The sequence below is a fragment of the Salvelinus fontinalis genome, chromosome 12, assembly GCF_029448725.1.
Source record: "Salvelinus fontinalis isolate EN_2023a chromosome 12, ASM2944872v1, whole genome shotgun sequence".
Taxonomy (NCBI): Eukaryota; Metazoa; Chordata; class Actinopteri; order Salmoniformes; family Salmonidae; genus Salvelinus; species Salvelinus fontinalis.
Genome location: NC_074676.1, coordinates 19,414,144 through 19,438,453, shown reverse-complemented (window position 1 = coordinate 19,438,453; position 24,310 = coordinate 19,414,144). Strand labels below are relative to the sequence as shown.

Genomic DNA, 24,310 nt, shown 5'->3' with positions numbered 1-24,310 from the left:
CCATCTTTCTTTCTGTCTGTGTGTGTTTCTTTGTGTGTGTTTTAACTTATTTGAGTGCGTATGTGTCTGTGTGTGAACGTGATTTAACGCACCTGATGTGTGTAGTCATAAAATTGGTGTGTGTGTGTGTGTGTGTGTGTGTGTGTGTGTGTGTGTGTGTGTGTGTGTGTGTGTGTGTGTGTGTGTGTGTGTGTGTGTGTGTGTGTGTGTGTGTGTACTGAGGCATGCTGGATAGTGGCTGAGCTTAATGCTGGTGTGTGTCAGTGTGTGATTTTCTGTGTCTACTCTGTATGTGATTGAGCTTGTGATTTTGTGATTGTGGTATGTGCACACCCTCGCTGGCCGGTGGCTGATAATAACACAAGAGACTGTGTGTGTGTGTTTGTGGACATCTTAGCGTTGGGCTTTCCCACCGTGCTCAGTGCGTCTGGGCTCTGTGTGTTTTGGGGTTGCACGCGTGACTCCGCCAGCTGTTCTATTCTCCCCTCGCTTCCCCCCCCCCCCCCCCCCCCCCCTCCCCCTCTGAGGCCTGTTCTTCATCTGATAAGGGTCCAGCTCACCAAGCCCTCAGCAGAGCCCCTCAGAGCTGCTCCACACGAACAATACGGCCGCCTTCCATCTCCTGCCCCTCCACAATCACTACATTTACATGAGAAAACACAGTCTAATCTCCAGTTCACTGGAGCTATGGCAGAGCAGCCCAGTAGCAGAGTGTGTGTGTGAGCGCAAGTGGCTGTGATTGAGAGTGTAAGAGAGTGAGAAGAAAATGAAAAGCTTGTGGTCCACTCAGTGCACCATTGTCATTTCACAGAGATACACTTTTTTTGTGAGAAATCTTTGAAAAAGAACAGGAATTTCACATTAATATGAAGTGTAGACTAAAATATCAAAATACTACATGTCATGTCTCAAAAATGATACCAACTTACCTCTATATAACGAGTTCAACGGTAAGCCTGTCAGTTAGCCTTAATTCTCTCACAGCAACCTGATGCAATGCTATTTTCCCATTTTTGTAACCTCTTTTTTTCTCTGGCCTCCATTGATTTAGTCACCCTAATTTTGGCCATCCTACAAAGGTAAAACCGACAATAACATTTAAATGGATTATGATAGAGACATGTTTGGAACATTGGTAAAATATGCCTTTTTGATTGGACACCTTACAGTATACTCATTCAGTTATAGTAAAGCTGTATAGGCCTACTTCAGAATGGCCATAATTATTACAAGAGGCAATGTGGAATCATGGGATGTATCTATAAGAGTATGTAATGACTCTACAATGCATGTTTTAAAACATTTGAAAGGAAATGTGGCACCAACCAGATGCATCACACGTGTAGTGCATCCAACAGCCATGGGCGGTGGTAATGTAATACAAATGAGAGTCCCAGGAGAGAGAAATCCCTTGCCCCTTAGCTATATACCCTGCCAACTTATTATAGCATGTGCATCATCACACTACCACCATCAACACCACAATTAGCACTTCAACAGTCATGTATGAGGTGATATATATATATATACTGCTCAAAAAAATAAAGGGAACACTTAAACAACACAATGTAACTCCAAGTCAATCACACTTCTGTGAAATCAAACTGTCCACTTAGGAAGCAACACTGATTGACAATACATTTCAAATGCTGTTGTGCAAATGGAATAGACAAAAGGTGGAAATTATAGGCAATTAGCAAGACACCCCCCAAAACAGGAGTGATTCTGCAGGTGGTGACCACAGACCACTTCTCAGTTCCTATGCTTCCTGGCTGATGTTTTGGTCACTTTTGAATGCTGGCGGTGCTCTCACTCTAGTGGTAGCATGAGACGGAGTCTACAACCCACACAAGTGGCTCAGGTAGTGCAGTTCATCCAGGATGGCACATCAATGCGAACTGTGGCAAAAAGGTTTGCTGTGTCTGATTTCACAGAAGTGTGATTGACTTGGAGTTACATTGTGTTTTTTAAGTGTTCCCTTTATTTTTTTGAGCAGTGTATATATAATTTTATTTAATGACACCCCCTGGGCCATTAAATCAGTGTTATGGGCTTGCTCTCATTCCCTTGGGGACCCAGTGGTCATCATCTTCATATACCGCGGGCCATACTAAATCAACACTTCACCTGTGTCTTTGTCTGTGTCGCCACGTCGTCTCTTCCTGGGTAGCTATTGGCTGTTCTCTCTCCTCCACACCAGCTGTCTGGTAGGCCTGGTCTGCCTAACTCTGAACTACAGATTAATTATGAGGTCCTAGCAGAGTTGGAGACACAGGAGAGAGAGAGACACAGGAGAGAGAGAGACACAAGAGAGAGAGAGACACAAGAGAGAGAGAGACACAAGAGAGAGAGAGACACAAGAGAGAGAGAGACACAAGAGAGAGAGAGACACAAGAGAGAGAGAGACACAAGAGAGAGAGAGACACAAGAGAGAGAGAGAGAGAGAGAGAGAGAGAGAGAGAGAGAGAGAGAGAGAGAGAGAGAGAGATAGAGAGAGAGAGGAGAGAGAGCAATCCTTTAATTAAGGCTTGTGAGGATGGGTTGGGACTATGCAAACAGGGTCCCCCACCTCCGTGTTTGGGTAGAGAAGAGAGAGGGGCCGAGGCAGACAAAGGGGTAGACATGGGGAGATGGGGACAGAAAGGGATGAGAGGGTAGAGAAGGGGAGAGAGTAGACTAGGGACAGCCTGATTCAGAGATGTTATGATGCTATCTGTTGTTTCCTAATTTAATTTTTTTAAACCTTTATTTAAGGGGTGAGGAAGGTGGGGGGGTCTGAGCGTTCAAACAATACACCACTAAGAATGGGTGACTGGCCCAAAGGCATTATACCTGTTCACTATGACATTAAATTCAAACCCTTGACAAATATTAGATTTTTACTAGTTGTACCCTGATATCGATCAAAGCACAGACATACTAACATCATAAAATGGTGGAAGCCCTCTTTGTGACAACAGGCACAACTCCGACATAAAGTCATTTTTGGGTAAGTTGCCAAAATGCCACGTGCGTCCACTTATATCTTAGGGGGGCTCCTGAGTGGTGCAGCAGTCTAAGGCACTGCATCTCAGTGCTAGACGCGTCACTACTGACACCCTGGTTTGAATCCAGGCTGTATCACAACTGGCTGTATCACAACTGCCTGTGATTGGGAGTCCCATAGGGTGGCGCACAATTGGCCCAGCATCGTCCGAGTTTGTCCGGTGTAGGCCATCATTGTAAATAAGAATTTGTTCTTAACTGACTTGCATGGTTAAAATAAAGTGTCATAACCACTTAACCATCATGAAACTTCTATTCAATCAAATAAGCCTCACGTAGAAAATTAGCAATTACATTTTTTGATGACCAAATTCGGCACTCATTGACCATACAAAAATTCCTCACTTCATGGGCTTATTTTCATGATTTTGGGCAGAGTCAAACTTCTCGCTTCACCTCTTTCTCTCTGACTATAGTGGTTTAAAGACTCAGATTCAGACAACAGCGTCCCTAAGCCTGGCCAATTGTATTGTAGGGAAAGAGTGGCACCAGGTGGTAGGATGATTGAACTGAATCCCAGGCACAACCATGTGGAATGAATCAACAATAATTACATTTAACATAGATTATGATGGTAAACAAAGACTGAATCTAATGAGAAAAACACTTGACACATATTTGAATCAGAACCATTTTATATTACTTTTAATGTACAGAATATATTTGATCAGACAGAAAAGCAAAGCACAAAAAGGTGGTGTGTAAAAGATACAAACAACATGAAACACAAGTCTCCAACAGAATGGAACAACAAATCAGTCATCCCTCTATATCGCAAACGAAAGCATAGTGTCATGTGAAAAGACTATCAGACCATTGTAACAGAAAAGATACAGACCAGGGTTGCATTCATGAAAGTGACAATTGACTATTTCAGTTAGTTCCTCAGCATTTCAGCCCACTTGCTTCTCTTGGCTCCTCGTGAATACAACCCAGATTGTCCTGAGACTGAGTAACACCACTCCTGGTCCTCTAGTCAGTTAGGTATCTGACACAAAACGAGACACAACACTACTGGGGACGTGACTTTGGAGAGTAAGCCTTATCTTCTGGATTTTATAATTATAATGAATGATAATCTTTGGTTTATAGGTTGTTCAACACCACCAGCCAAATGACTGCTGGGGATATACAGTGAGCTCCAAATGTATTGGGACAGTGACAAAAGTTTTGTTGTTTTGGCTATGTATCTCAGCACTTTGGATTTGAAATTATACAATGACTATGAGGTTAAAATGCAGAAAGTGAGAAAGTTAGAAACACAAATATCATACCCCCCAAAACCAACAAAAATGCTAACCTCCCCTGTTATTGTAATGGTGAGAGGTTAGCATGTCTTGGGGGTATGATATTTTTGCGTCTAACTTTCTCACTCACAATTCATTCAGGATTATCTGTAATCATGGTAGCGTCCACATGAATGTAGAGGTGTTTAGAAACTTGTTATTCTTATTTACAATAAAAGGGACTCCAAAATGACACTACAATGGGGCACAAAATCATCAGAAACAACCAAAGCAAAACAGCAAATGCATTCAACAAATGTGTAGTCACAAGCTTGATTTAGTCATTGAGAGCTATGAATATGAGACCAAATACTTATCTTTTTACTACTTTAATACACATACGTGAATTTGTCCCAATACTTTTGGTCCTCTAAAATTGGAGGGGGGGGGCTATGTACAAAAAGTGTTGCAACTTCTAAACGGTTCACCTGATATGGACGAAAATACCCTCAAATTAAAGCTGACAGTTGAATCATTTCAAATCCAAAGTACAGAGCCCAAAACAACAAAACATTTCAAAGTAATATGTTTGATAATGAAACATTATTTTCTTAGTTTAAAGTCTAAATATGATGTTTTTAAATAAATGTCTCTACTCTCTCACTCTCCGTATATGTACATGGTCACACGAAACCCTTGACAAGTTCTGAAATGGAAATGACACGACAACAACAATACATTACAGATCCTTCAGATAGGAACTTTACCAGTCAGTCAATTAATCATTCTAGTTATTGCACAGTGGGCTGGGCGGTACAGACAAGACAGACAAGACAGACAAGAGAGACAGACAGACAGACAGACAGACAGACAGACAGACAGACAGACAGACAGACAGAGACAGACAGAGACAGACAGAGACAGACAGAGACAGACAGAGACAGACAGAGACAGACAGACAGACAGAGACAGACAGAGACAGACAGACAGACAGACAGACAGACAGACAGACAGACAGACAGGGAATGGCAGTCTTCTCTCTCTCACATCATCTGTACAGCTGAGACTTACATATTTCTGAACAATGAATTGGGACACTTATAATAAAAAGATTGAGTATTTTTCTTCTTTATCCAAACATTATTTGGCGTCAATTAAATTGGTCAAACAGCTATGGTAGAAATTCAGAAAATAGTCTGTATAATAGGAATGGCAGTTACAGCATTTGAGACAGTTGGGATCCTATGAGTATGTGATTGAGTACGAATCAAAGAAATACAGTAAGAGAGACATTTTAACCAAGTTACTATAGGTAAAACAGTCCCAAATGGAATGAAACTTTCACTGCTCCATACAAAATGCTTGTCTTACTTTACATTATTTTCTGTGACTTCTCAGATGCTCTTATCCAGAGCGACTTAAAGGAGCAATTAGGTTTAAATGTTTGCTCGGGATTCAAACCAGTGACCTTTCTGTTACTGGCCCAGTGCTGTTAACCGATAGGCTATCTGCCACCCACATGTCTGCCTCAGCAACCCAGTAAGGATACTGAGCTGATACAGTTCTGTTGAAGTACTACAAGAGGTTACAATGTTACGTATGCAGTCAAAACAGTATATATCCTTAATCTATCAAAATGCAATTTGTAGAGCAACATTTTTTTCCTTCTGATTGACATATTGAAATACACTTTAATACTATTTAGTGTGTGATAACACTGCATGCGCGACCAACCACATCTGTGATGATTCATTTCAGTTTGTCAGGAAATACATGCTGGGAGATGGTGCAGTCAGTAACACATCATTATGGAACCAAGGAGAAAAAGTCTGATCATTTTTGTCAGAGAATATATGAGAGTCAATTGAGCAAATACTTTTTTACTGGGTTGAATAATGCTCTTACAGTTTTTTCTCAGTCAAGCATTTTTTTGGAACTGTGGTTAAATGTCCGTATAGCAAAACAACAATGATCAAATGCTTAAATACATTTGTAGATTGTCTGATCATTTTCTTGTTTTTGTACCTGGATTGCATATTTTAGATTAACTTTAGCAACAATGTCAATACAATTGTCATTTAAAAAAAAAAAAATCGCTGATAAGTGTTTTGTTCACAGAATGTCAACACATTGTTTTCATCAGAAGAGAAAAGGTTGCAATGTGTTCCCTGTTTCCGACAATCAGTTAATACTACTGCACAAAATAGACAATGGTTTTATTCATAGTAAATCCGGTACAGTATAGAGAAAGATCTACGCAATGCGGACAGCCTAAGTTTTATGATTGTTTCCAACATGCAGAGATGCAGAAAATGAAGTTCAGTTCCTTCCAAGTACTCATGAGACAAGTCATCTCCAATATTACACACCTTTGGTTTGGTGAGGATTGAGGCCTATAAATTCAGTTGTTTTCCTCCACTGTATTCACCTGTCCTTATATCTATTGGGGATTGTGTGTCTGCTTGCCAATGGAACATCTACAAACCTATGAGCAGAACAGCGTATGTATTGAATACATGGAATTGGATTGTGATGATACCAGTGAATGAATTCTGCAAACCATGTGCTTTGTTTCCATGTTCTTTTTGATCAGGAATAATACTTGATTTGATGTGTATGAAATAGTTTGGTAAAGTATGCATAAAAGGAGAGTAATTGTCCATAGTTCTGCACCCTTTGATAGTTGTATTTCCTGTTTCGATCATCATGATGTAGTAGTGACTGCAAAGAAAATCTATTGACCAACTGGTGTTTTTAAAAGACAGAATAACTTTCTGTTTTGTCAGCTATATGTACAGTGCATTCGGGAAAGTATTCAGACCCCTTGACTTTTTCCACATTTTGTTAAGTTACAGCCTTATTCTTAAAATGGATGAAATTATTTTTCCCCCTACACACAATACCCCAATACACTGTATGTTTGTGTTGATGTTTTTGCAGTAAGTCGTCTTCTTTTGATGAATTTGCAATTTCGGTCTCATTTAGCCTTGCTGAATGTATTTGTGTATTTACTGTTTTGCAAGCAGCCACATAGTTCTGTGTGTTGTGAGCCTCGTTTTGAAAAAAGACATTGTTCAACAAAAATGATTGTATGCAATTGAGATTTGTTTTTACTTGAGGATAATCCCGAATGCTTATTTAAATGTACACACTTGTGTTCCAAGGCACCGAGTGGAAGGGTCTCTGCTCCAGTCCACATCATTTCTGCACTTCCTCTTTATCTCTTCCCTGACAAAATGTTTGTCCTGTGCTCTCAGGCAGCAGAGTGTAACATTCATCAACATAAAAACACTAGCCAGACATGAAGTGCAGTCTGAACATTCTGCTCCTCTCTGCCAAAGTGTCTGAGGAGATATATCAAAATAAAGCAATTTGCACTGTTATCATGGGCAGTAGAACAAGATCTCAATGAACAGCTGTCAAACTAGACCCTGAGTGGACATACAGTTAACTTATATTTTAGTGCTTTGAAAAGGCACAGATACCAAAATAAACAACCTCACTTTGGGACCTTACTCAGTCAGAGAATTTTCATCCACATGTTCTCCTCCTCAAATAATACTTCCATTTGAGTTCCTGCCAAAACATAAGTTACGTGCATACCCAACAATCACCACAAGTGCTCTATAACAGAGAAATATGATTCCAGTTATTCCTATGAAATGAAAGAGATAGCCAATGAGAATAGAGATTGAAGAGAACCAGCATCATGCAATATGGATGGGAGGGAAGTGCAGTATGTCCACTACCCAAGAGCTTCTGTGGCTAGCTGGTTGTCCTAATGTGCTAAACTGTAACATTACAGATATGACACTGTGCCTTTTTCACTATTCTTAAACAACATATACATCTGCCACTGTAACACCATGTGACATTTGACCCATTATGAGTACCACAAATACTGTTAGTTAGTGCGACTCCTACTTCATTGTTAATGCATGACTGTACTACACAGGTTGACCATCTATCCAGTCAATTTAATCCAAGCTAAAGGATCTCCGCCCAACCACCCAACTGGTCTTCACCAGTCCAACAGGAGATGAATAGTGTTGGGAGGCTGTGGAAGTTTTTCTCAGTCTTTAGAAGTTTAGGCTCTGGTTTCTGTTAAGCAGACTGTGGGAAATTAATTTGTAAAAAGCACTATATAGCCACAGATTAAATGCAATTGACTGATGATTGACTGATTGATTGAATGAGTAGTTAGCCCAGTCAGGGATATGTAGATACATTTCCAGCAGAGGGCGCCAACGTACAAGAGTAATGATTCCAAGTGTCTCAGTAAGTCAGTCAGTTGTAGCTATAGGTAGAATAGTGCCTTGTCTCTCATTCCCACAGCAGGCAGGACAGTGCTTTGGGCCTTAACATATCGCACAGCTCTTCTCTCTTCAGCCATCCACAGCGCTGAGGCTGGGTACTGTAGTCCTACGTAGATGCAGTAACCAGAGGACTACAGCTGGTCCGACTCCTCTCTGGAGCTGGAGCTGAGGCTAGGCCGGGACAAGCCTGGGGCCACAGTTCTGGGTGTAGGGGGCTCAGATGGGCATGTATTGGGCTGAGTGGAGGGCACTGTGGGGGCTTCGTACTGGGGCAGCTCACCTTCTGACGGCAGCTCCTCCCCGTCTGGGAGGTAGGGAGGCGGGGGGAGGTCGAACCACGGAGGCCGGCTGGAGGCGAGATGGAGAAATAGATAAGTAAAGGAGCGTACATATAATTATGCTACTATTGCACTGTTGCATTCTAACGTCCTAACTAATACATTGCCAAATTATGGTCAGAAGTATTCTGAATTGTATTTAGTTAAGTTTAGAGACAGATCAATTCTTAGTTAGATTTGTGTGTATTAGGTATTTGTTGTGAAATTGTTAGATATTACTTGTTAGATATTGCTGCACTGTCGGAACTTGAAGCACAAGCATTTTGCTACAGCCGCAATAACATCTGCTAAATATGTGTACGTGACAAATACAATTTGATTTTGAATATAACAAACACATTAAAATAGACAAAGCTACAGCTGGCAAAATGATAAGCCTCACACTACCCCCTCCAGTACACTACATTTACAGTATGTCTCAATCGGACTCTCAGCCTACCTGACATCCAGTACAGCCTGGGAGTAGGAAGGTGGTGAGTCCATGGGCATGCCAGCTGGGTAGAGGGCCCCAGACAGCAGCTGTAGCCCTGGGGGACCTGCAGGGTACTGGGCCGCAGCAGACGGGGAGGTGGGGGAGAGGCCAGGGCCAGCCGGGTGGACATGTCCCCGGTCTAGGATGACCAGGCGGGACAGCAACAGGGGCTGGTGGTGGTGGTGGTGGTGGGAGGACCCCCGGACCCCACGGGGCAGCAGCACGCTGCGCTTCCTCTGATGGTGCAGGACCAAGGCCAACAGCGCCACCACCAGGACGAAGATGACAGCGCTGCCGATGACCGCGTAGGTGATGCTGGGGTAGTAACGCAGCCGGTAGTCCAGGGTTACAAAGTCCTGACCTGGAGCCTCTGGAGGAGAGAAGGGAAATATATGGATCTGTTTAATGTAGGACTAGATCTAAGGGGGAAATGATCTTACAGTTATTTTCTAGAGAACATGCAGAGTTCAGGAGCTTCGTGTCTGAGATGAACAGAGAGACATGTCTGAGATGAAACAGAGAGCAACACTACGGGGAAGGTCAGATTACTGCTGTTGAGGAGTGAGCAATGCGTGCACACACACGAGAGTAACACTTAGGAACTCACAGGTCAAGATGAGAAAAGGGAACAGTGGGATAGTAGTCAGAAACACAGCAGCAGCCTACTGGTTGACATTAACAGGAGTTGCAACACTAATAAGGAGCACTGTGCTTTATTATTCCAGATGAGAGGAGGGAAACATTTCCTGTATGGGGGCGGGTAGTCTGGGGAGACCAAGGGCCGCACTCAGAACTAGCCTGAATAAAATGTGCGTCCCCCCTCCCCCAACAGTCGCTACTAAACAATCACCAACACCCCTTCCCCTGTCATGGTGATGCTCATTCACTCAGACCGGGCCGTTCCTTCCCTCAGTTCCTTGGTCCTATTCATTATGCGCTGAGCTCTGCAGAGAGCGGTCCAAAACAAAAATTAAATACTACAGTAATACTTTTTTATACCACATAAATGATCAAAATGACAAGCGACTCTGACATTTACATACTGCGATCAATAAAATGAATCCTAAATCCTTCAATCTCCTTGAAAGATATACAGTAAGTAAGTAACCGGCCGAACTAATCGCATTTGAGACCAGATGAAGTTAAACACAGCCACCTCATGAGAAAAAAATGTAACATTTCAGCACATAAGAAATTACATGGTGTTTTTGGCATAACAGTGGCCTGACATTATCATGTTATTATATTCGGTTTATATTCGGATTGATAAGTAATCATTAAGAGATCTTGAGAGACATAGCACCATTGTGAAAAGTGGGGGTGCGTGGCTCTGTTGCGTACCAGCAGCACTACGCCCCTGATTATAACGGTTAGATGACTTTGGGAGTTAAGTGGCACATTCAGTTGACACATTTTGTTTTACACCATTGCAGCAGCGCAAAAGCTTATTGGCTGACCCAAAATCATTCGGGACTAAAGCCCCAAAAGCCAGGTCCTGGTGACGTCCATGCTCATAATGCCTCCACATACACACTGGGTAGGTATTTGGTGTGTTTAGCGATAGAGGGCCTATATGAAAAGGATACTGTTCTGTCTCTACTGCACTACCTGCTCCGTGCTAATGAACTGCTGTTTCTGATGCAGACACATCAGAATAGAAGCACACACGCATTTTTCTATTCCATAAGGGAGCTTTGCCACTCCCAGATGACACCATCACCTCTAGCAGAGTCTCTATACTCTAAGTGCTCATAAACCTTTCCCCCCAGAAGAGGTAGAGGGCCAGGGATCACACAGGCTCTGCCTGCTGTTCCCACAGACCACTTTAATCATACCAGAGTGGCTTCTCTCACCCCCTTCATCTCCCATCCTCGCAGCGCCTGCTCTCCCTTCTTAGTACCTGCACTACCTCCTCCTTTCTCCCAGCTCTCTTCCATCTCCCCCAGCCTCTCCTCTATAGGCAGTAATTTACTACCATGGAGATGACATGTAGCTGGAACAGGAACATGTCATACATCAACTGCATTCAGTCTCTCTCTCTCTCTCTCTCTCTCTCTCTCTCTCTCTCTCTCTCTCTCTCTCTCTCTCTCTCTCTCTCTCTCTCTCTCTCTCTCTCTCTCTCTCTCTCTCTCTCTCTCAGCAGTTCGTCTGATGCCTCCACTGTGCAGTGGTACAGGTCATTCTACAGCCATGCTTCTCCACCTCTTATTAAAGGGCAATGAAAAAACAGACTGCTGACTGTGTGAATCAATTACTAGAAAACTCAACAGTGTGTTCTCTAACATTACGGCCGAGACCATATACGGGTGTAGGATAAATGCCAGTGTGTTTGACAGCCTGACTCAGAAATGCAGTCCCACCAGGTGTATTCTTGTCATTTGAACTGAGAGAGGATGTGGAGTGGAAGGTAGATCCTTTAAAGTGTCATCACAGAAACACAAGGGTGCAGTTACAGTGTGACACACAAACCTAAAAACAAAGCCTGACAAATAAAGTCATTTCTACCTGCCTAATCTCTTTCTTGCTCATGATCCAGATGCATAGACAGGAGTAAGACATACAGGAAAGTGAGACACGGTATTGGAGAATGCCTGCTATATTGAGGGCCAACATATTGAACATGCAGTGGTTATAACGAGCAGCACTGAAACTCTTCTTTGTCTGATCAAATCAAACTATGACAGACATTAACAGAACACTGCCATTTTATTGCTGGGATACAGGGGATTTCTTTGAAGCGCATTCTTTCATCCTGATTGGACACCTGCCGGCAAGTATGCTAATGAGCGACTCATGTCAAAATGAATGACAAAAGAGAGAGAGAAATAGGGAGCTGGCAATACTGGAATAAAGGAATAGAGACATTTTCCCTGCTCATACTCCAGGAGAGGAGATCCACATCCATACAAATAAAGCCGTACACAGCACAGCAAATCCTTTCTCTACGTACCTTAACACATAATGTATTCACATACTCTCCTTTAGAAGAGAGAAAAAGAAAACAAGGGGAAAAACATCTCCTGCTATAACATTCCACTGCCTCGTCTCCAGTTGATTGGTGTGTTTGCCTCATTCCATGGAGGTGGGGAAACGCCGTGTGACGGTTGATAATTACAGGTGTTGGTTCAGCTGCCGGCACGGGCATGACAGCGAGAGAGGTTTGTGATGATGGTGCAACAATGGAGTCAGTGACAAAGCTGGCCGCTCCTCAGATCAACACATTAGCTTGAGCCAGAGTAAAGATGGCCATGCCGTGGAGTGGAGCAGTGGTGAGACGTACCACTAGGGGGCAGTCTGTTCCTATATTTTCACCACATTTTGGGAAAACTGGTTCCCCTCAGTGCAGGCCTAAAACCTCAAACAGGACTATTCCTCCTGTCCAAGCTCCCCCAGTGAAGGGAGGCCGACACCCCTCACCCTCTGGGCAGCCCTCCAGAGCAACAGCCGAAGAAGGGGTAAAACACAGCCCAAACAGGCGGACAAGCCATCTGCCTAACAGGCTTCAAATATACCCCGGCGCATGTGCGCACTCACACACATACTAAGTGAGAAAAAAAGCAATTAACACTATTCAAAAATTACAACACGTCTTTCATTCTGGTCCAAATCTGCTAACTAAATCCTAACCCACATGGAGGGAAATCTATAAATGAAAAACGACAAACAAGTAGTAGGGGCCATGCTGTTCATGCCCCCTGGGAGTACTATTCATATGCTAGCTACTCACTCTCAGATTCCTCTGTCGGTGGAACAGTATGTAGAGAGGGAAAAAACAAACTCTTAAAAATGACTGTGGTGGATGTGGTGGGCAACTTGGCTGAGGGACTGACACCATACTCCCCCTCTCCTCTCAGAATTCCATTGGCTGTCTGGCCATGCTGCTCTCTTTAGCAGTAATAGCATAGCGTAGCATGTTAGCTGCTCCCTGACAGACACCATTACTCCTCCCTGCCTGCTGCTGCTGCGTTACTAGTGTTCATATGTCATGTCCCGTGTGACCCTCTCCTGTTATTATGTTCTGAGAGAGGGGAAGTGAATGACAGAGAGTGTTTGGATGAGTGAGAAAGTGAGAATGAGAGCGAAAGAGAGAGGTAGGGTGGGATCAACAACATGGAGGAAACAACAGAGAGAAAAAGAGAGAGTGAGTGAGGCCACGATAGAGAGTGAGAGAAAAAAATAAAAGAGCCAAAGGTAGTGAGGGAGGGAGAGAGGCAGCCCCCAGCGCCACAGAGCTGGGAGGAGAGGTTTTCATGCTCTATCAAGTCTCCATTTGCCTGTCCTGTAATAACTTGTCCGCTCCATTGCCTGCAACTATCACCACGGCCATTACACTCTGTCACACGGTTACAGCAGCACGACCAGCCATGTTTGGAGGCAGGCAATGGAGACCACTAACAGATTGCACCACATCCATACACACTGGGAGAGGACGGAGGGATTGAGGAATGGAGGGGTTGAAAGACTGCTAAAAGGAATAGAAGTGAAGAAGAATGAGTGATGCAGGGTGGAGGGAGGGACGTTGGGACAAAGTGAAAGAGTGGATTAATAAAATGTATTGCAGGGAACCAGACTTGGCTGGAATAGTGCAACAATGACTTGTCATTAGGGATTCCAGTGAAGAAAAACGTCTGGGTGCTTTGGTGCAACACAGAGTGTGTCAAAGACTTTCAAATGCAGAATTCCTTACAGATAAGCGGTGGGGTGCTGGTGTGATGTGTGTGTGGTTGGGGGGACAGAACCTTCTGCAGGAATAGTAAGACAAGGGAAGGGTCAGTGGTTAGAAAGAGCTTTGACTACAGGCCCCTCCTACTGAACCTGAGGGGCCCGTCTCCATAGTAACTGTGTGCTTTGGGCCGAGAGGTGAGAGAGGAAGGGAAGGGTGGGAGAAGTGGCTGTACACACACACTAATGCCCCCTGGGAGTACTATTCATCCATGTCAGAGAGACAAAGGGAGTCGGTCTGTCCATCTGTCTGTCTGTCTGCAGTCTGCAGGATCCACAGGTTGAGGACAGACCTCCCAGAGGAGACAGCTATGCTGTGTGCGTGCGTTCAAAGGGAGCTATCACAAAACCCCATGGATGCAGCAGGACACTATGAGAGAGATACAGAGTCATGGATGCAGCAGGCCACTATGAGAGAGATACAGAGCCATGGATGCAGCAGGCCACTATGAGAGAGATACAGAGCCATGGATGCAGCAGGCCACTATGAGAGAGATACAGAGTCATGGATGCAGCAGGCCACTATGAGAGAGATACAGAGCCATGGATGCAGCAGGCCACTATGAGAGAGATACAGAGCCATGGATGCAGCAGGCCACTATGAGAGAGATACAGAGCCATGGATGCAGCAGGCCACTATGAGAGAGATACAGAGCCATGGATGCAGCAGGCCACTATGAGAGAGATACAGAGCCATGGATGCAGCAGGCCACTATGAGAGAGATACAGAGTCATGGATGCAGCAGGACACTATGAGAGAGATACAGAGCCATGGATGCAGCAGGCCACTATGAGAGAGATACAGAGCCATGGATGCAGCAGGCCACTATGAGAGAGATACAGAGCCATGGATGCAGCAGGCCACTATGAGAGAGATACAGAGCCATGGATGCAGCAGGCCACTATGAGAGAGATACAGAGTCATGGATGCAGCAGGCCACTATGAGAGAGATACAGAGCCATGGATGCAGCAGGCCACTATGAGAGAGATACAGAGCCATGGATGCAGCAGGCCACTATGAGAGAGATACAGAGCCATGGATGCAGCAGGCCACTATGAGAGAGATACAGAGCCATGGATGCAGCAGGCCACTATGAGAGAGATACAGAGCCATGGATGCAGCAGGCCACTATGAGAGAGATACAGAGCCATGGATGCAGCAGGCCACTATGAGAGAGATACAGAGCCATGGATGCAGCAGGCCACTATGAGAGAGATACAGAGCCATGGATGCAGCAGGCCACTATGAGAGAGATACAGAGTCATGGATGCAGCAGGCCACTATGAGAGAGATACAGAGCCATGGATGCAGCAGGCCACTATGAGAGAGATACAGAGCCATGGATGCAGCAGGCCACTATGAGAGAGATACAGAGCCATGGATGCAGCAGGCCACTATGAGAGAGATACAGAGCCATGGATGCAGCAGGCCACTATGAGAGAGATACAGAGTCATGGATGCAGCAGGCCACTATGAGAGAGATACAGAGTCATGGATGCAGCAGGCCACTATGAGAGAGATACAGAGCCATGGATGCAGCAGGCCACTATGAGAGAGATACAGAGTCATGGATGCAGCAGGCCACTATGAGAGAGATACAGAGCCATGGATGCAGCAGGCCACTATGAGAGAGATACAGAGCCATGGATGCAGCAGGCCACTATGAGAGAGATACAGAGCCATGGATGCAGCAGGCCACTATGAGAGAGATACAGAGCCATGGATGCAGCAGGCCACTATGAGAGAGATACAGAGCCATGGATGCAGCAGGCCACTATGAGAGAGATACAGAGCCATGGATGCAGCAGGCCACTATGAGAGAGATACAGAGCCATGGCCACTGCCAAACTTTTTATCTGATGTCCTTTATCATTTTATTTATGCAGGTGAGGCTCTTTGAGATAAAACATCTCCTTTTCAAGTGTAAAACAGCAGAAATCAGACTCATTAAAAGTGAAAAGTATACAGACACAGACATATATAGATATAGCTCCACAGCCAGTAAGCAGGGTAAAATAACAACCACTAACTTCATGACAGGAACAGGAAATTAGACCATTTAGATTTTTCACAAAAGTACCCAAAAAGGCTGTTTTTAAAAATGTGGATCTAGCTGCTGTGCTTGAAGTCAGGGCCTGACGAGGAGAGTTGGTGATGCTGTTACGGGGAGAATTGCCGCCATCGGTGGCGATATTTGGAGCTAGGGAAAGGGGGATACCTAGTCAGCTGTACAACTGAATGCGTCTTCCCCATTTAACCCAACCCCTCTGAATCAGAGAGGTGTGGGGGGCTGCCTTAATCAACATCCACATCTTTGGCGCCTGGGGAACAGTGGGTTAAACTGCCTTACTCAGGAACAGAACAACATATTTTTACCATGTCAGCTCTGAGATTCGATCCAGCAAGCTTTCGGTCACACGAGAGAGAGAGAAGAAAGGCATAAAAACAAAGAGAGGGAATGAAACAGCGGTGAGGAGCAAGAGAGAGAGAGAGAGAGAGAGAGAGAGAGAGAGAGAGCTGTATATGGTTGTATGTTTTATTGAGTGTATAATATAGACTGAGTGCAAAACTGGAGACAAATTTAGCTCCAATAACTCCTGTGGTATATGTGTCAACAGCAACCTTGGGAAAATCCTCTGCATTATCATAACAGCAGACTCCTACATTTCCTCAGTGAAAACAATGTCAAATTGCCATATGACAGACCATGTATTCACCCTGCACACACCAATTGACAAACAAACAAAACAAAAGCAAAGTCTTCTCATGCTTTGTTGATTTCAAAAAAGCGTGTGACTCAAATTTGCATGAGGATCTGTTATATAAGTTGATGGAAATCGGTGTTGGGGGAAAACATAGTATATTATAATATCCATTTTTCAAAACAACAAGTGTGTGGTAAAAATTGCCAAAAAACATATTGATTTCTTTCCTAAGGGCCAGGGGCCGAGACAGGGATGCAGCTTGAACCCCACCCTCTTCAACATTTATATCAACAAATTGGCGAGGGCTCTAGAACTATTTGAAACACCTGGCTTCACCCTACTAGACTCTGAAGTTAAATGTTTACTGTTTGCAGATGATCTGGTGCTTCTGTCCCCAAACTAGAAGGGCCTACAGCAGCACCTAGATCTTCTGCATAGATTCTGTCAGACCTAGGTCTTTAGGCTCAGTTCATCTCAGTAAGACAAAAATAATGGTGTTCCAAAAAAGGTCCAAAGACCACAAATACAAATTCCACCTACACAAAAAATGCTCCCTACCTTGGCCTAAACATCAGCACTACAGGTAACTTCCACAAAGCTGTGGACGATTTGAGAGACGAGGCCAGAAGGGCCTTCGACGCCATCAAAAGGAACATGAAGGCTGACATCTCAGTTAGGATCTGGCAAAAAATATTAAGATCAGTTATAGAACCCATTGTTCTTTGTGGTTGTGAGATCTCAGGTCCATCACCAACCAAGAATTCACAAAATGGAACAAACACCAAATTGAGACTCTGCACGCAGAATTCTGCAAAAATATCCACTGGGTACAACATAAAACACCAAATAATGCACATAGAGCAGAATTAGGATGAAAATAATCAAAATCCAGAAAAGAGCAATTATATTCTAGAACCACCTAAAAGGAAGCGATTCTCAAATTCTCCATAATAAAGTCATCACCTACAGAGAGATTAACCAAGAGAAAAGTCATTTCAGCAAACTGGTCCTTGGGCTCTGTTCACAAACACACACAAGACAGCAACACAACTAGGCCCAACCAAATAATGAGAAAACATTTGTGACCTGTTGCCACAAGAAAAGGGCAACCAGAAGAGCACAAACACCATTGTAAATTCAAAAATATTTATCTGTTTATTTATTTTTCTTTTGTACTTCAACTATTTACACATTGTTATAACTCTGTACATAGCCAATAATAGAACATTTGAAACGTCTATGTTCTTTAAATAATTTTGTGAGCTTAATGTTTACTGTTCATTTCTGATTGTCTATTTCCCTTGTTTATTTCCCTTTTGTTTATTGTCTATTTCACTTGTTAAGGCAATGAAAACATATGTTTCCCATGCCAATAAAGCCCCTTGAATTGAGGGAGAGAGCAAGAGTGAGAGAGAGAGCGAGAGAGACACACACACACCTAGAGATGTATAATAAACAAACCGGTCCTTTAGCTCACCCATTCTTACAGCAACAAATCCTCCTCTACCCCATGCCCTAGGTTATGAAAACTAGCAGAATTTAGGATATGTTCCCCTTCAAATGTATGCAGCTTATATCAAATCCCATTAGATTAGCCTATAGACTCAGTCAGCACTGGGTATTTATCCAACTTAATACCTTCCTTGGGGTTCCTGTCCTAACGTTCACAGGCTTTGAACAGGGAAATCCAACTGGGTACATGTTAAATGTTAGACATATTTCAAGCTACCTTTAGAGGACTTTATATTGCTCCCCTTAGATCTAATAGAATAGAATATGCCTCACACTAAATGATACCAGGAGAATTGTAGCTACAGGATTTTAACTCAAAGTGCTCCCCCTCTGGCCAGGAAAGCATATCGCAGTGGCTGGAGAAAACATAGTCAAGTCTTTAGATTTAGATTTGATTAGGATCCCTATTAAGCTGACGCCACGACAACAGCTAGTCTACCTGGGGTCCAACAAAATAAAAAAAGACATTACAGACAAAAAGGTTTGGGAGCATAGATGGGACACTGATCTGCAAATGGGGTTGGGGGCTGACACACAGGCACAGACCGAGCGTTTCTCATTGTAACTCTAGCCACATGGGAACTGGTGGTGACAGGAGTCTTTGTGAGCGTCTGAAGATCAGGTTGAAGGTCATTTAGTGCTCAGCACAGGAGATCATATATGGCAGGGGTAATGAAAATACAACGTGAGTGGGTCCTCCATATCTCTGTCACACACACAGATGCACACCCCACAATTGGACCAGTCTGGGCATGGCTTATCTGCAACAGTAATAGAGACCAGTGGTTTTTCCACATAGACCCAGTGTCTCCAGCCATGACATGTTCTGATAAAGTTGAGCCCAGAGTGCTGGAAGGGAGGGAAGACCGGAGGGAGGGAGGCTGGCTCCTGGTGAGTCGATCAGAGTAACATACATCCATCCTGTTTGGCCAATACACACATGCAGTACATGCAAGTACTACAGACAGATAAACATGCATATTACCCACACATGCACACACACACAGACACTACCCTTGGTTATGAAATGCACCAAGGTTTCAGATGCAGATCATTGTATCGAATCGCCTCTCCTCAAACACTGGGCCTGTCCAGCCCTACGGACGGGAGAGGGCGTTGGTCTTATCACTGTCCACAACACAGCCCATATCTATGGACCACACTACTGCAGATACAGTTGAAGTCAGAAGTTTACATACACCTTAGTCAAATACATTTAAACTCAGTTTTTATTTCAGCTTTTATTTCTTTCATCACATTCCCAGTGGGTCAGAAGTTTACAAACACTCAATTAGCATTTGGTAGCATTGCCTTTAAATTGTTTAACTTGGGTCAAATGTTTTGGGTAGCCTTCCACAAGCCTCCCACAATAAATTGGGTGAATTTTGGGCCATTCCTCCTGACAGAGCTGGTGTAACTGAGTCAGGTTTGTAGGCCTCCTTGCTCACACAGGCTTTTTCAGTTCTGCCCACATATATTCTGTAGGATTGATGTCAGGGCTTTGTGATGGCCAGTCCAATACCTTGACGTTGTTGTCCTTAAACCATTTTGCTACAACTTTGGAAGTATGCTTGGGGTCATTGTCCATTTGGACGACCCATTTGCGACCAAGCTTTAATTTCCTGACTGATGTCTTGAGATGTTGCTTCACTATATCCACATAATTTTCCTGCCTCATGATGCCATCTATTTTGTGAAGTGCACCAGTCCCTCCTGCAGCAAAGCACCCCCACAACATGATGCTGCCACCCCCGTGCTTCACGGTTGGGATGGTGTTCTTCGGATTGCATGCATCCCCCTTTTTCCTCCAAACATGACGATGTCATTATGTCCAAACAGTTCTATTTTTGTTTCATCAGACCAGAGGACATTTCTCCAAAAAGTATGATCTTTGTTCCCATATGCAGTTGCAAACCGTAGTCTGGCTTTTTTTATGGAGATTTTGGAGCAGAGGCTTCTTCTTTGCTGAGCGGCCTTTCAGGTTATGTCGATATAAGACTCGTTTTACGGTGGATACAGATACTTTTGTACTTGTTTCCTCCAGCATCTTCACAAGGTCCTTTGCTGTTATTCTGGGATTGATGTGCAATTTTCGCACCAAAGTACGTTCATCTCTAGGAGACAGAATGCGTTTCCTTCCTGAGCGGTATGACGGCTGTGTGTTCCCATGGTGTTTATACTTGCATACTATTGTTTGTACAGATTAACGTGGTACCTTCATGCGTTTGGAAATTGCTCCCATGGATGAACCAGACTTGTGGAGGTCTACAATTTTTTTTCTGAGGTCTTGGCTGATTTCTTTTGATTTTCCCATGATGTCAAGCAAAGAGGCACTGAGTTTGAAGATAGGCCTTGAAATACATCCACAGGCACACCTCCAATTGACTCAAATGATGTAAATTAGCCTACCAGAAGCTTCTAAAGCCATGACATCATTTTCTAGAATTTTCCAAGCTGTTCAAAGGCATAGTCAACTTAGTGTATGTAAACTTCTGACCCACTGAAAATGTGATACAGTGAATCATAAGTGAAATAATCTGTCTGCAAACAATTGTTGGAAAATTACTTGTGTCATGCACAAAGTATATGTCCTAACCGACTTGCCAAAACTATAGTTTGTTAACAAGAAATCGTGGAGTGGTTGAAAAACGAGTTTTAATGCCTCCAACCTAAATGTATGTGAACTTCCGACTTCAACTGTATTTGGCTCTACTCAGCTCTGCCTGGATGGAAGAGAAGGCAAGGTGGCTCTTGGGATGTAGCAAGATTCCCTCGTTGCATTGTCAAGTCTGTCTGTTCACATACCTCTCTCTCTTTCTCATAGGAGCTTTATTGGCATGGAAACATATGTTAAGCAATACATATTTTTTATAGTAAACATTACACAAAAGTTCCAAAAGAATAAAGGAATTTCAAATGTCATATTATGGCTATGTACAGTGTTATAACGATGTAGAAATAGTTACAAAAGGGAAAATACATCTTCACTGGTTGCACTTTTCTTGTGGCTAAAGGTCACAAATCTTCCTGATGTGGTTGCACACTGTGATATTTCACCTAATAGATATTGGAGTTTATCAAAATTCGATTTTTTTTTTTGAATTATTTTTGGGTCTGTGTAATCTGAGGGAAATATGTTTCTCTAATATGGTCATATATTTGGCAGGAGGTTGGGAAGTGCAGCTCAGTTTCCACCTAATTTTGTGGGCAGTGTGCACAAAGCCTGTCTTCTCTTGAGAGCCAGGTCTGCCTACAGCGGCCTTTCTCAATAGCAAGTTTATGCTATTGATACCTTAAAAAAAAGGTAGGGTGATGCGCCGGAGGGGAAGGCTGCTGTCTTATCGGCTCGTCACCAACCATGCTATTTATTTATTTTTTTGCGTTGTTTGTAACTTGTTTTGTACATAATGTTACTGCTACCGTCTCCTATGACCAAAAAGAGCTTCCGGACATCAGAACTGTGTGTCACGACTTCCTCCGAAGTCGGCCCTTCTCCTTGTTCGGGTGGTGTTCGGCGGTCGACGTCACCGGCTTTCTAGTCACCACCGATCCATTTTTCTGTTTCGTTTTGATTTGTCTGCATAATTACACACCTGGTTTCAATTCCCCTATTATGTTCCCTATTTAACCCTCTGGCTTTCATTTCTGTTTTGTCCGTGATTGTTTGTTACGTTAGTGGTTGTTGTTATTTCTTATGATGTTTTGTAATTATTCCCTTTGTGGATTTTTGCTGTGATTTTGAGTAAACGTTTTGTGTTTTGCTCAACACCTGTGTCCTGCATTTGACTCTGCTACTTCGCCGCACACAACCCTGACACTGTGATTTCTCACCTCAAACTGGACGAAGAGTTCTTCTTCAATGAGTTGGATGGGAGGTATATACTACAGACACCCAACCAGGCCCAGATCCCCGTTATTCGCTGGAGAAGGAAATGCAGATTTTGCGGAAAGAGATCTGGGTGCTTTGTGAGGATCAGGCGACGAGTGGCTAATCTGCCCTTGCCTTCCGTCCTGCTAGCTAACGTTCAATGGCTGGAAAATAAATGGGATGAACTGAAAGCCCGTTTATCCTAAACTCAGCAAAAAAAGAAACTTCCTCTCACTGTCAACTTAACGTTAATGTGTAAATATTTGTATGAACATAACGAGATTCAACAACTGAGACATAAACTGAACAAGTTCCACAGACATGTGACTAACAGAAATTGAATAATGTGTCCCTGAACAAAGGGGGAGGGGGGGGGTCAAAATCAAAAGTAACAGTCAGTATCTGGTGTGGCCCCCAGCTGCATTAAGTACTGCAGTGCATCTTTGTGCAGATTTGCCAGTTCTTGCTGTGACGTGGTTTGCCACTGAGGACGATCAGCTGTCCGTCCTGTCTCCCTGTAGCGCTGTCTTAGGCGTCTCACACTACGGACATTGCAATGTATTGCCCTGGCCACATTTGCAGTCCTCATGCCTCCTTGCAGCATGCCTAAGGCACGTTCACGCAGATGAGCAGGGACCCTGGGCATCTTTCTTTTGGTGATTTTCAGAGTCAGTAGAATGTTTTCATAACTGTGACCTTAATTGCCTACCGTCTGTAAGCTGTTAGTGTCTTAATGACCGTTCCAAAGGTGCATATTCATTAATTGTTGGGAAACAGTGTTTAAACCCTTTGTGAAGAAACCCAATGAAGATCTGTGAAGTTTTAAGGATTTAAATAAATTATCTTTGAAAGACAGGGTCCTGAAAAAGGAACATTTATTTTTTTGCTGAGTTTACCAACGGGACATTAAAAACTGTAATATCTTATGTTTCACTGAGTCGTGGCTGAATGACGACATTAAGAACTTACAGCTGGTGGATTATAGACTCTACCGGCAAGACAGAACAGTAGCCTCTGGTAAGACACGGGGGCCTATGCATTTATTTAAACAACAGCTGGTGCACGATATCTAAGGAAGAATCTAGGTTTTGCTCGCCTGAGGTAGAGTATCTCATGATAAGCTGTGGACCACACTATCTACTTAGACAGTTTTCATCTGTATTTTTCATAGCTGTCTACATACCATCACAGACTGATGCTGGCACTAAAACCGCACTCAAAGAGCTGTATACTGCCATAAGCATATAGGAAAACGTTCATCCAGAGGTGGTGCTCCTAGTGGCCCGGGACTTTAAAGCAGGGAAACTTAAATCAGTTTTACTTGATTTCTATCAGCATGTTAAATGTGCAACCAGAAGGAAAATAATTCTAGACCACCTCTACCCCACACACAGAGACGCATACAAAGCTCTCCCTCGCCCTCCATTTGGCAAATCTGACCATAATTCTATCCTCCTGATTCCTGCGTACAAGCAAAAATGAAAGCAGGAAGCACCAGTGACTTTGTCTATAAAAAAGTGGTCAGATGAAGCAGATGCTAAACTACGGGACTGTTTTGGTAGCACAGACTGGAATATTTTCCGGGATTCTTCCGATGGCATTGTGGAGTACACCACATCAGTCACTGGCTTTATCAATAAGTGCATCGAGGACGTCGTCCCCACAGTGACTGTACGTACATACCCCAACCAGAAACCATAGATTACAGGCAACATTCACATTGAACTAAAGGATAGAGCTGCCGCTTTCAAGGAGCGGGACACAAAACCGAAAGCTTATAAGAAATCCTGCTATGCCCTCCGACGAACCATCAAACAGACAAAGTGTCAATACAGGACTAAGATTGAATCGTACTACACCAGCTCCAACGCTCGGATGTGGCAGGGCTTGCAAACTATTACAGACTATGAATGGAAGTACAGCCGAGAGCTGCCCACTGACGCGAGCCTACAAGACAAGCTATGCTCGCTTCGAGGCAAGTAACACTGAAACATGCATGATAGCATCAGCTGTTCCGGACGACAGTGTGATCACGCACTCCGCAGCCGATGTGAGTAAGACCTTTAAACAGGTTAACATTCACAAGGCCACAGGGCCAGACCGA

General features: G+C 43.6%; 1 protein-coding gene across 2 annotated transcripts in view; it reads right to left on the bottom strand.

The window, feature by feature from the left end:
- Nucleotides 1-3,662: 3,662 nt before the first annotated feature.
- LOC129866921 (low-density lipoprotein receptor class A domain-containing protein 3-like) overlaps nucleotides 3,663-24,310 on the bottom strand; it is a 111,910-nt gene continuing 91,262 nt past the window's right edge. For both annotated transcript variants that reach the window (XM_055939953.1, XM_055939952.1), the window contains exons 5-6: nucleotides 9,365-9,767; nucleotides 3,663-8,935 (exon numbers count right to left, since the gene is read on the bottom strand). In XM_055939953.1, coding sequence (XP_055795928.1) covers nucleotides 8,719-8,935; nucleotides 9,365-9,767 — 620 coding nt within the window. In that variant the 3' untranslated portion in view covers nucleotides 3,663-8,718. The remainder of the gene's footprint in view (nucleotides 8,936-9,364; nucleotides 9,768-24,310) is intronic.